This window comes from Anolis carolinensis, unplaced genomic scaffold (assembly GCF_035594765.1).
Source record: "Anolis carolinensis isolate JA03-04 unplaced genomic scaffold, rAnoCar3.1.pri scaffold_13, whole genome shotgun sequence".
NCBI classification, from domain to species: Eukaryota; Metazoa; Chordata; class Lepidosauria; order Squamata; family Dactyloidae; genus Anolis; species Anolis carolinensis.
In genome coordinates, this window is record NW_026943824.1 from 8,916,519 (window position 1) to 8,929,745 (window position 13,227).

Consider the following 13,227-nt stretch of genomic DNA (forward strand, 5'->3'; position numbering starts at 1 on the left):
TTTTCAATACATCATGATATTTTGGTGCTAAATTCGTAAATACGGTAATTATTACGTAGCATTACTGCGTACTGAACTACTTTTTCTGTCAAATTTGTTGTATAACATGATGTTTTGGTGCTTAATTTGTAAAATCATAACCTAATTTGATGTTTAATAGGCTTCTCCTTAATTTCTCCTTATTATCCAACATATTTGCTTATCCAACGTTCTGCCGGCCCGTTTATGTTGGATAAGTGAGACTCTACTGTACTTGCAAGCATCCATATGTTGAGGTCAGGAATGATAGGGGAGTTAGGATATCGTCAGGAACAATAGGGGAGTTGTTCTAAACTTCTAACCGCAACCCTATTTGCAAAATGTATGTGTATGCTAGAATTCTTGGCCGGTTTGCTGGCCTCTTTTGTGTAGCCATATGGTTGTCAAACTGCACATGAGAATCATGTTGGCTAGAGTTTCCCCAGTCATACAAAGCTGCTCCTTGTCTTCTATATTTTTTAATTAACTTTATCTCATCTTTCCATACACCCCCCAAAACCCCTTAAAAACAAGCAAGACACTTTTAAACATTTGATGAAGCTCCACAAGTTTGGGATTTAAGGCCGTTAATAATTCCCTAATTTAGATTTAAAGAGATACATGAACAGAATGAATTAGAATTCTAAAACATGTATACCTCTCATATTTCCATCCTACCAGATTCTACAATAAAGTGCAAATGAACCACAACTAAATTCAAATTGATTAACAGGGAAACAATGCCATTTAGAAAAAAGACAAACACACACCACCTCAAAGAAGTTGTAAAGTGGTCATCTAAAAGCTAGGAGAGATAATGCCAAATATCTATGTGATTCACAGATTAGGGGCCCATCTCTGATCCTGTCCATACAGTGCCACCCAGCTGACTTTGCAAAAAGACCACCAAAATAATCTTTAACAGATGTACAATACAGGAAAATGCAACCATCCATTAGTTACATCAGAGTCCAATCTTTCCACTAAACGGCACAGATTGCTTGTAAGTATTACTATATTTCTTCAGTTGTAAGATGCCACTGACTGTAAGATGTGCCCCAATTTCAGTCCCACCACACCAATAAAAATACATAAGATACATCTGCGATTCTAAGACACACCTCATTTTTAGAGATGTTTTTAAAAGAAACATATGTCTTAGAATCGAAGAAATACAGTGGTTTTAAGAGATGCTATAAAGGAGGGAATGAGAGCCAGCATGATACCATGGTCTCAATACTGAACAAGGACAATGGGAGACCAGGGTTTCAATCCCTGCTCAGCCATAGAAATCCACTGGTAGGCCCTGGACAAGTCACATTCTCTGAGCCTCAGAGAAAACCAATGGCAGATCTCTGAATAAAGGTTGCTATAAGCCGGAATCAACTTGAGGGCACATAACTACAACAGACCACAATGGATACAGAAGACACAGAGCTGCTAGGAATCCTGTAGGAATATGAGTTCTGAACTTTATTCCACCTGTGCGCACTGAGAGATCCAAAGCGCTAGGAACTTATAAATAATAATGCAAGATGATAACAGGTGTCAATGCAACTGCCTTAGAACCGAGTTTGTTTTGAAGTTATTCCCCATGATTTAATTCTTACAACTCGTCAACAAAAGGAGTATGTGCCAAGTCCCCGCTAGCTGCCATTGACTTCTTTCCACTAGCAAATTTCTTTGCAGCCTGAAAATCAAGCAGAAAAATTGCATATGAGGAAATGTTAACATTCAATGAAGCGCAAGAAACGCATTACAAAAATATCTCTAATCCTAAACATTCAATAAATTGTGTTGTTTCTAGTTAGAATAATTTTGGGGCATGAAATCAATTCAAAATAAAATCAAAATCTTCTCATATTTCTACCAGATCTAGGCCTCCAAATGAACAATTATAAAAATGAGACGCAAAGCCACTCTTCGAGGACTGTGAGCACCCAAAACATGGGAAAATACTTTCACACTTAATGCCCCCAAATTAACAGCATATGCACTTGACAAATAATTTGAGTAGAGGACTCCACAGTCTAGGAGCCACTACACAGAAAACTCTGAGCACAACACATATTCCTTCTCAAACTAGAAGCATAAGAAGCAAAGCTCCAACATTGTGAGGACACAAAAAAGTAGGTAACTTATTTTGTCAGTAGCATTGAACGGCTCCCACTTCTCCATTCTCTAAATTCAGAGACAGAATTCTATTCAGTACAGTAGCTGATCATGCTATAACATTAGTTACTGGCACATGGCTTACATTCACAATGTCGGCGGTGGTCACAGCATCAATCTTCTCAACTATAGTGGCTGGTGAAGCATATGTCCCAGAGGCAAGGGCCTGGGAGCCAATTTCATCAAGCAAACCTTCTGAAGACTCAACAGACATCAAGAAAGCGGCCTTCAGCTGGTTTCTGTCAAAGGTTTGTGAAAAACAAAGGTGAGTTCAGCAATATCTCCTCCTTCATAAGTATCATGGACATTTCTAAGCTCTTTTTGAAAGGAAAAATGTGCTATATCTAATAGGTAACCAGTGATTTTTTTAAAAATCAGAATTGCAGATTAGAAGCAGCCGCCAATCCGAGACTAGCTACATATAAAGAAAAACCATCCCTGTATGCAAACAACTGCTCCTGACAGGAATATAGTAAGAGGCTATTGTGGTTTTGAGCCACTCAGTCAGAATTTGTGTGGCAAGCAAAGCAGAAATGAGGCTGCCTTTTGGCTCTGGTGGTTTCTCGACATCTCTCAGAACCTATTGAGAAGGGAGGTGTTCCTAATCGCCAAATTAATTTTGTTTCTATTCAACAGATTGCCACAAATTGCAAGATAAGAAATTATATCCCTTTTCGTTCATGAATCAGAAAATGTAGCCTGGTTTTATGAAAAGTTAAGTGTTTGACTCAAATGAGACAATTATAATTCATGCAACATTTCTGGATTTTGAGCACACTTCCATCACCAAAATAGCTTTGGGAAGACAACTTACTTGGCTCTTGTGACTTCTGCATCAGTCAGTCCACCCTGGGAAATAGCCTTTGCCTGGCCTACTGCAGCTTTGATTACCTTGGTCCCAAAATACAAAAAAAAAAAAATATTTCTGTCTGCAGCAGTTTGAGTTGTCCTGTCCACGCCTAGGTGCCAAACACACATTTTGCTAAATACAAAAGATACTATCATGTATTAAAAGGCTTCTTGTGTGAATTTTGTAGATTCTAGAGGTAACTGGAAGGAGATATTAAGGACTTAACCTGTATGTAAAACATGTATTCAATTAACAATGTATACTCCTTTCCCAATTAGATCTACTTGTTCCTACAGCTATAATCACCAAAGTTTCATGTGAGATTTCTGACAGGAGTGAATCCATCTCTCTATGCTAAGTAAAAGTTCATCGTTGTTATTTTTAGGATATCCTTCCTGGAATCAGAACACTACTGCCAGAAACACATCATTTATTTATTCAACTCCGTAAAGCAGAAGAAATTTATTCTCATCAAAACTTGCAGGTTGAATAAATTTCTAGGTAACTTGATTAAACAATGACATACCTCTCCAGCAACAGAAGCCTGAGAAATGGTATAAATCCCAAAGAGTCCAGAATCGGCATAATTCACATTAAATGCTGCTGCCTGCAAAATAAGTAATTTTGTTACTTAAAGCTGCTGGAATTGACACAGACCAGAATTTTTTTATTTTTCTTTCTTTCTTTGGTTATGGAACTCTTGCCAATAACTATATTTTAAACTGTGTAATAATTTATTTGTATTCTCTAGAAATACATCTGAACTAAATAAATAGTTTTGGATTTATGATGTGTAAATAAGTTCAAATATTATTAAAATATTTTTAGAATATCTACTAACTGATTTTTGCATAAGGATCAAATATTTAGATGTGACAACACTGTCAGAACCCAAGGTCACAGTCCACTGAGAACTTGCAGCAAATACAACTCCCATTCATTAGAGAGGGATCTGTGCAAGAAATGCTATCTTCCCTGTGTGTTTTGCACAAAAACGGTACACAAAATCCTTCCAAAAATATACATGATATATTATTTCTCTCTTCCCTCTTCTTGCCTTGGTAAAATAATAAAAACAAGCCCAAGTACTTACATCAAATGGCAAGGAAGATGCCTTTGAAATGGCCTGGGTAAGTTTACTAGTAACTCTGCTTCCTCTCTTAATAAGAGGCCCTGCCCCAAGAATATGTTGAAGGACACTGAATGCGTTTGCCTCGGCACTTCCTGTGGCAGCTCCTTCTGCTACAACAGCAGCGTGAACAAGGCTCTGGTCATTCTGCTCTCGGATTTCACCTTCACAAAAGATAAGATGTTTTATCAACTAGTCAAAGTACTGTGCATCAACATTACTACTAAAATTGGTGAGCTGAGAATCCACTATGAATCTGCCTAGGAAACTATGTGTGTTGGAAAGGGCTATGGTGGACATTGTACTGTGCGTGCTGTATATTTGCCTATCAGCCAGTAAGTGCTTCCTTTAAAAAAATAACTCCCAAGCTGTAGAGCTCAATGGTGGTAGACATGTTTACTTTTGGGGAAATTTGCCTAAAGTTGCCAATTTAGTAAGTGAAGATCCCTCACCTTGTTTTCAAAAACAGCAGAATTCTCTGGAAATAGTTGGTAAAACCTGCATTTATGGTATAACGCAATTTCTTGGAATTATCCAATTACACTTTCAGCCCGTAGTGAACTCCTTTGCCATGAAGTATGGTGAGCACAGAGTTTAGAGCCCAACAGGACCTTAAGACCCAAAACACTGACAAAACATGTTGAGCAGGATTTTCAAAGCAGCCAAGAAAAGCTGTTCTACTTGATTCCTTAAAATGAGAACACAGCTGTAATTTGGCACTTGTCTGGGACAGCAAATCAGGGCCCACAGACCAGCATGATGTAGCAATGGGGACCCTTTGATTTGAACCTACTCCAGCTTGATTAAAATTTTGAATAGCCATAAAAATGATTGAGGGTCAAGTTCCATTGTTTATTCCACCAAAAGATTATTGTGATGGTGGGGTGGGTGGGAGGACACACAGGATTCTTAGTTCAGTAGCAGAGGATGTGCTGTCCTTGAAGAAGGTGCACAGAATCATAGAGTTGGAACGGACTACAAGGGACGTTGAGTTCAGCCTGCTTCTATCCTGGTAGCTTCAGTTAGCATTATCAGGCGAGTGACATAAAGGATCTCCCTCCAATTCTGGGGTACAGCTGTCAATTAAACTGGATGATCTAGATTAGGGGGAGAGGACCATATGTCCTTCCAAATGGTGTTAAACTCCAACTCCTATTGTCACTCATTACCGGATATCTTGGCTAGAACAGATCAAACTTGCAATTCATCATCATTTGGTTGGCCACACTGCCTATTACTAATCCAGAGAATGACTTAAGATATGACATTTTATGTTTCTCTAAAGACTAGACATCACTACTAATTCCTTGCCAGAGAATGTGGGTTAAGACAAACATATTGGGAAAAAATGGAATTGTAACCTTTTATAAATATAAACCTAGTATACATTAAGGGACATGAAAAAGCTATCTGTTCATACAGAGTTAAACAAAATACAATAACTGCAGGGCGGCAGTGCAAGGTTGCAAGCCAACAGATGGTTTCACAGCAAGAGGTTGGTTTGTAGGACAAACTTATTCATCAGCATAATTTATTAACAATATACTATTAGCATGGAAGAACTCAGTGAAATGCATTTACCTCCACGATACTTGGCCTTCTCGCCAGCTAAGCCAGCTCCACTGCGAATATTTAAAAACTGTTCTCCCACTTGTTTCAAGTCAGAGTGGCTGACGCCTGTAAGAAATGCCTGAGTCAGACAGAACAATGCAGGACTTTTCTCTATTTAAAAGAATGCAGCACAGCTTTAAGACGCAGAGGACAGCTGACGTACCTAGTCCCACCAGAGCCATTCGGGCACTTGTAAAGTTGTTCTGTACAAACTGGTGCAGCTATGATGGAGACAGGAATACACATTTTAATATTTTATCCAAAGAGTAGAAATGTGAGAAGAGTCCTGCAGGCTCACATCAAAGATACACCTTTATTTTTACCAGATGCCTCCCCATGGGGCCTTACTCCCAGTTCTTCAACATGTTGCATGTGAACTTAAAGGTTAAGTATATAATAATAATAATAATAATAATAATAATAATAATAATAATAATAATAATAATAAACTTTATTTCTAGACTGCCCTTTCTCCCCGAAGGGACTCAGGGCAGTTTACAGACACAAGTTTGACTATAACATCTTAGGACCAGAGCAATATTCAGATGTACCTGTTCGGATGTAATCTTCCCAACCATATAGTCTGGACAGTATAAGGAATTGGAAAGGGCGTTCCGATAAGCTGCTGCATGCAAATTTTCAAGGACACCTGAACATAAAATAAAGGGCTTTTGCTATACCACAGAAATGACCCAAAGGTACTCATACCAAAACTGTCTATACAGAGCTTGCCTTGAACAATAAAGTAATATCCTTGCACAAATGGACCATGTGATTTACTGAAAAAAGAGCACCAGTGTTTGCTGTCCAGTTTATTCTAAAGCAGGGGTGTGCAATAGCCCACAAAATATTGTTGGACTAAAATTCTCATGTCCTATAATGTCAAGAGATAGTGGGAATTGAATCCCAGCAACATTTGGAATTAATGAACGCTGGTGTAAGAAATATCTAGAATCGTCCTTTAGCCCATAGAAACTGTTTAGCAATTAAAGGGCTAAGGAAATTTCATAGTCCACAAAAGTAGTTTCTTTGAAAAACAGGTTTCTTTTCAAAAGCTGCTCCTGAAACTCTACTTGGCACATAGGAATGCTGTCCAAGTCCATAGCCCCACCTTCTTATGGGACGCATCAGAAATACCAAATTAAACATCCTTAATGGAAAATAACTTCAAATTTCTAAAAATAAAAAATTAGTACTAGAGGTTGTTCACAGGGTTTATTTTGTTAGTTTCACTAGTACTATCAGAGAAAGACTATGATGCTATTGACACAAAACTAGTTCCTATTAAACAAAAAAGCAGATATGAAGCCCATTTTTAAAATCTCCCTGGAAGAAACCACTTCTGGCAAGGGCAATCTGCCCCTTCCTCCACCAAGAAGGAAGGAGATAGAAAAAAGCTTGGATAAAGAGAAAGGCGACGTCACACATTTGACCTCTGCCCAATATAACCTCGAACAGAAAAAAGCTTCTTTATCTTTGTTCACAAAAATTATTGTTGGGAGTCTAGCAGTTTAGGAACACTTACCAACTTGCGGGTTTTGAAAGGCAATTGCCTTGTCAATTCTTAAGCGGGGATTCACATCAGCTACTTCCCAGCGCCTGAATTCTGGAGCCGTAGTAACATTTATTAGGTATTCCAGGACAGTATCACTGAATAAATTAAGAAAAGTGATATATATTTAAGAAGACTCAAAACAATCTGTTATGGTTGAGCCTTCTGGCTCCGATACTAGGAGACGGGGTCGTAAGACTCCTCGTGAGTCAGACTCTTTTGAGGAGCGTGAAAGGAAACGGCTCCGGGACTTATTTGCAGAACCAACAGATGAGGACTCTTTTGAGGGTTTTACCGAGGGAATGGAGGAAGAAATGGTCAGCTCGGAGGAGGATGACATGGAGTGGACTCGTGTGAGGGAGGATTTGGGTGTCCCCGGTAATGAAAGCATGGGAGGCGATTGGCGGGTTGCAGGATCAGACCCATGGACGGGCTGGAGGGATGGAGCGGGATCCACAGCTGGGGATGCTGTGGGGCGTAGTCAAAGGTGTTTTAGCTCTGATGAGGATGATGATGATGAGGCACCTGGGATTAGGATGGCAGCTGACAGCGATGATGAGTTTGAACTGGGATAAAATGGGGTTTAGGATCAATGTCTAATTGCGTTGGGCAAGGTAATCTGGACGAACGCTTGGGCTCTTGTTGGGGAACTTCCTGAAGACGGGTGTGATTCGTTGCTGGATACGTAAGTTACTAAGGACACTGGGCATAGACGGCGGGAGGTACTGTGTGGGGTTTTTCTGTGCAACTTGTGTAGCTTGGACCTCCGTCGTCTTTTTGACGGACATTAATTACCTACTCTGGATTGACGCTGGACTGACTGACTTCGACCCCGGATTATCCCTTCTGTGGCTATCGGTGGGACTTGTGGAATTCTAGACGTCTGCACTTGGCTTTCGACCTCGGACCGGATTGAGACCCTGCTGACTGCCGTTACCCTGATTGATGTGCCTGGACCCGGATTTCGCTCGTTGCACGGAGGAGTAAACAGCCTGATTTACTCATCTGTAGCTTTTGAGTAGCAGAGAGGAATCTGCTGCCAGTTTATTGTGTTCATTCTGACCTCTGTTAATCCTCTTTTGTTTGCTAATCTTGCCAGGCTGAAGTAAACACTTTTGATTTAATCCGGATTAAACTCCTGTTTAATCCGGTTTATTCTTTTGAACCTTTTTAGTTCAAACGGAGCTGTTTTTGTTACTTTTCACACTGAAGTCAAGTGTTTGCCTAATCCTTTGTTTCCTACGGGCATTTTCAGTTTTGTAACCTCAATAAACTGAGTTTTACTCTATTTGGTGGCGTTCTGTCTTTGACACAATCAGTGTTCCTTAAATGGTAAGATATGTCAAGGATAAGATGGTCTGCTGAAATATATAACCTTTTAAAATATGTGTATAGCATGCTGGTTTGGGCCAATGGGAGTCATAGTATAAAAATATAGAAGACACATATATGGGGAGCCAGGAGAAAAAAAAGTAAAATCTTTCTTCCAGATGTACAAAAAAGTAGCTAGGGAGCACTCAAATGTGCGGGGACATTTTAGTGTGAACTGCTTGAAGGTAGACACATACAATTGTCCCATGACCAGGGAAATCTGAGAATGTACTCGGGGAAAAGGAAAAGGAAATAGAAAGAAAGAAAGCACTTCTTATTTTTTTTTGTTTTGTTAATAAACAGATATGTGTCAAATTTCTGAGAATAAAATAGGACTGCACAGTTCAAGAGAAGGAGAAAAAATCTTATTGTGCAATGACATTTTGTAGCTTCAAGGATTAGAAAGCTTGCAAAATGCCTTGAAAAGTGATTTGCTATACATGATACTTACATATAGTCACGCAAACATTCAACCGAATAAACCATGTTCTCTCTGGTAGAAGTCACACTAAAGGAGAATTTAAGAAAGATGTTTTCAGGATTTGAATGAGTTATCACCCAATCTACTGCATGTATTTGCAGTTAAGCTTCCTCTTTAGGTATAGTTTCTTTATCATCCTTAACTGACATCCCATTTCCATAGCTTTCTTCAAAAGTCTCAAGTAATTACAGACCTTAGGCTACCACCAACAGCTTCAATGCCACGGGTTATCTTGAAGGAAGAGGCTCCTTTTGTAGTCTGCAGGAAAAAAACCCAACATTTTAAGCATCAACTGCTAATATGTCAAATTTCTTCTAAATAATTTTAACGTGACTATGAATCAGTAAAGAACATCAGTCAAGTTGGAAATCATTGGTTTATTTACCTCAGAAGTGGGAGAGTTCTTACTAGAGAAGATGTACAAAAATAGGGTGGGGGGCAAGTAGCAAAACTTTGAGCTTATCATTCTATTACAGACCATATTTATCCAATTCTGACATCAAAATAAACTAAGCTGTGTGTCTGTAATCATAGGTTGGCATAATTTTGACTTAACCTTGATTGGAAATTGCTTCTCCCCAAAAATGGCAGTCAGAAATAGACTTGTTTCTGCTTAACATAGTAGTAGGAATGTTCTGTTTATAGCACTCCTACTGAACATTTACTACCCCTGTGAAAAGTAATGAAGCTGCACCTGCCCAATTTTCAATCTTTACAGTCATACTCTTTTTTTTGTTTCAGACTGGATGTGACCATTTTTTTTACATCAGAGGCCACCAAAAATACAATTATGGAACCAAAGTCTGGTGGGATAGGGTTACAATGGAAAATTACAACCATTGGAGGCTAGTCAGGTGGGGGATACAAACATATTTTGGGGGACCACTTCTCTTTCAGAGGTCAAATCATGACTTGGATCATGCATGTGGTCCATGGGTTGCACACTCTCCTCGTTTTAGGGTCTTAGTTCTAAACAACATCCCAAATCTAACCTAATCAAAAGAGAAAAACTCACCAGGTTTGATGCAAGACGGAGCAGATGAGCGGTCCCCAAATTGGTGCCAGATTCATATCTGCTGCCTGCTTTGATGAAGACACCAATTCTTGAAGCTGGAGAATGATTTTCCAAAGAGGCAATCACCAAGCCATTTGGCAGTTTTGTGATCTGCATTTAGGTGAAGAGATGTCAGATAAAATCACACTGTTCTTCTCTGATCTCTTCTAATTATAAGAAACAGTAAAACATAACGTGATTTCGACTAACCTCAAGCTCTTGAGGGTGCAGCTGTATTTTTGCTCGTTCTGCTGCCGCAGAAGCTTCTGCTTTTGGTGCAACTTTGAGAGAATACCATCTCCTCTAAACAAGAGAGCATGAACAATAAAAAGTTAAGGGTTTGACCAAATAGATTTCATTTTCATTAGTAAAATCAAGACTAACTAGAAAAGACAATACTGGTAAGATAAGAAGTAGTAGGAAAAGGAAAGGCAGCAATAAAGATGGATGAACTCAATCAATAAAGTCACAGCCGTGAGTTTGCAAGACCCGGGAAGGGTTACTGAAGATATCTTGGATGTCTTTCGCTCATGGGGACATAAGTCAAAGGTGACTTGACAGTAATTAACAATGACATTTAATAATATATTAACTTCTGTTTGAACAATTTCTGCCTTGAGATCACTTCTGTTTCATTTCTTGTTAAAAATGTAACAGTTTTTAGGGAGAGGCATTTAGAATGTAGGTATTTACTTCATTTATACCCTGCCTTTCTCACCCCATGGGGGACTCAAGGAGCTCCAGAGCTTCTCAAATTACAAATTTCTGAATGCCACAGAATCATAATACAGTAGAGTCTCACTTATCTAAGACTCACTTATTCAAGGTTCTGGATTATCCAATGCATTTTTGTAGTCAATGTTTTCAATATATTGTGATATTTTGGTGCTAAATTCGTAAATACAGTAATTACAACATAACATTGAACTACTTTTTCTGACAAATTTGTTGTATAATATAATGTTTTGGTGCTTAATTTGTAAAATCATAACCTAATTTGATGTTGAATAGGCTTTTCCTTAATCCCTCATTATCCAAGATATTTGCTTATCCAGGGCCCCTGCTGGCACAGTGTTCAGCGCTGAGCTGCTGAACTTGCGGACCAAAAGGTCCCAGGTTCAAATCCCAGGAGCGGAATGAGCGCCTGCTGTTAGCCCTAGCTCCTGCCAACCTAGCAGTTTGAAAACATGCAAATGTGAGTAGATCAATAGGTACCACTCCAGTGGGAAGGTAACGGCGCTCCATGCAGTCATGCCGGCCACATGACCTTGGAAGTGTCTACGGAAAACGCCGGCTCTTCGGCTTAGAAATGGAGATGAGCACCAACCCCTAGAGTTGGATACGACTAGATTTAACATCAGGGGAAACCTTTACCTATTCGCTTATCCAAGGTTCTGCCGGCCCGTTTAGCTTGGATAAGTGAGGCTCTACTGTAGTTGAAAGAGAATGCATGGCTGTCCAATTCAGCACCATTAATGTGACAGGGACTAATAATAATACCAATAGTAATAATGTGACAAGGACTAATAATGTAGCTTTAAATGATAAATTGTCAATGGAAATGAGAGTGTTCGGGGGGGAAACTAATAGATCTGATTTTGATTTATACTGGTCAGTTTTTATTAAATATGTTCTAGAAAGTGAAAAAGGAAAACAATATAATCATGTTGGTCAGGAATTTTGGATATAACATTTGTTTAATGGTTTATTTATTTATTTGCTACATTTATATGCCGCCCTTCTCACCCTGAAGGGGACTCAGAGCGGCTTACAAATTAAATTTACATACAATATTATATTATTAGGATAGTACAATACTGGCAATAAGTTATTATATTGTACTATATCAATATATTGTAATATTATTAGTAATATTACATGTAAAATATAATATATAATTAATATTATTATATTGTATTATTAGTATATTGTATTACAATATAATATTATGAATATTATATGTTTATACAATATGTTATAAATATTATATATTAAATTATACATTAATAGTATTATTATTATTATCACCCCATCTCTATATATAGGCCTGGGGCAATTTGGGCCCTTCAGGTGTTTTGGACTACAGCTTAAGTGGTTGAAGGGGAAAAGGAAAGGGCCTGAGACTGTTGGGAATAGTGGGAGTTGTAGTTCAAATCACCTGAAGGGCCCAAGTTGGCCCGTGCCTGCTCTTAGTAATCTAGGGAGGCTGGTTGACTTATAAATCTTATGGTAAAGGAAATGATACTTGTTCAGGCCTTGGTGGGGGTTATGTGTTTTTAAAATGTTCATTGCTTTTGTGTTGTTGTTAATGTATGTAAATAAAAATTATTTTTAAAAAAAGAAAAGGATAGAGTCAACGATTCTGCTCCAGATAGGAAAAATGTTGGCTTTGTGCAAAGTCCCACTTTTTTGTACAAATGGATTTCTTTTTGCAAATAAACAAATAAATCCAGAAATAACAACAAAAACAAAACAAACAAGGACTAATAATACTAATAATGTGTCAGGGACTAATAGTAATAATGATAATGTGACAGGGACCAATAAAAACAATAATAATAATAATAATAATAATAATGTGTCAGGGGCCAATAATACTAATGCGACAGGGCACAATAACAACAATCAGAACAGCGGTGCTGCTTCCTCGCCCCAAGGACTCCCGAGGGAGCAAGGCCCGACTGCCCTCCACCTCTATCTCCACCTCAGCCAAGGTCGTCCCTTCTCTTCCCTTCCCTTCCCGAGCTCCGCCCTGCTCGCCCCAGGCCCAAGACCCTCCTCCTCCTTCCCCGTTCCCCTGGCTCCCCTCCCGGCCTCCCTCGCTCACCGAGAGGCACCGCGCCGCCACCACCGCCGGGATGGGCCTCATCGCTGCAGGGCACCACCGATCCCTCCCTCAGGAAGAAGGCCAAGATGGCTACGCAGGAAGCGGAAGTCTCCGGCATTCCCAGCATCCACCGCGCAGAGCGCTTCTTCTCTCTTTACACTA

The 13,227-nt window shown here is 39.1% G+C and overlaps 1 protein-coding gene and 1 long non-coding RNA gene across 2 annotated transcripts; one reads left to right on the top strand and one right to left on the bottom strand.

Moving 5' to 3' along the window:
* Positions 1–1,465: 1,465 nt before the first annotated feature.
* On the bottom strand, positions 1,466–13,219 carry LOC100568017 (cytochrome b-c1 complex subunit 2, mitochondrial). Its single transcript, XM_062964438.1, has 14 exons — positions 13,066–13,219; positions 10,449–10,541; positions 10,200–10,349; positions 9,378–9,442; positions 9,155–9,211; positions 7,306–7,430; positions 6,332–6,429; positions 5,944–6,001; positions 5,751–5,846; positions 4,134–4,333; positions 3,567–3,647; positions 3,005–3,081; positions 2,276–2,429; positions 1,466–1,708 (listed from the first exon to the last, which is right to left on the bottom strand). The coding sequence occupies exons 1-14, from the start codon at positions 13,105–13,107 to the stop codon at positions 1,625–1,627; spliced, it is 1,380 nt and encodes a 459-aa protein (XP_062820508.1). The 5' UTR covers positions 13,108–13,219; the 3' UTR covers positions 1,466–1,624.
* On the top strand, positions 7,486–8,620 carry LOC134294231 (uncharacterized). Its single transcript, XR_010001197.1, has 2 exons — positions 7,486–8,017; positions 8,090–8,620. It is a non-coding gene; the product is annotated as an uncharacterized LOC134294231 (long non-coding RNA).
* Positions 13,220–13,227: the final 8 nt, after the last annotated feature.

Coding starts and splice junctions, on each gene's coding strand:
- LOC100568017 (XM_062964438.1), bottom strand. CDS start 13,107: ATGAGGCCCATCCCGGCGGTGGTGGCGGCGCGGTGCCTCTCG. Junction 10,350..10,448: donor TGCACCCTCAAGAGCTTGAG/GTTAGTCGAAAT, acceptor ACCTAAATGCAG/ATCACAAAACTGCCAAATGG. Junction 7,431..9,154: donor GAATGTTTGCGTGACTATAT/GTAAGTATCATG, acceptor TAATTTATTCAG/TGATACTGTCCTGGAATACC.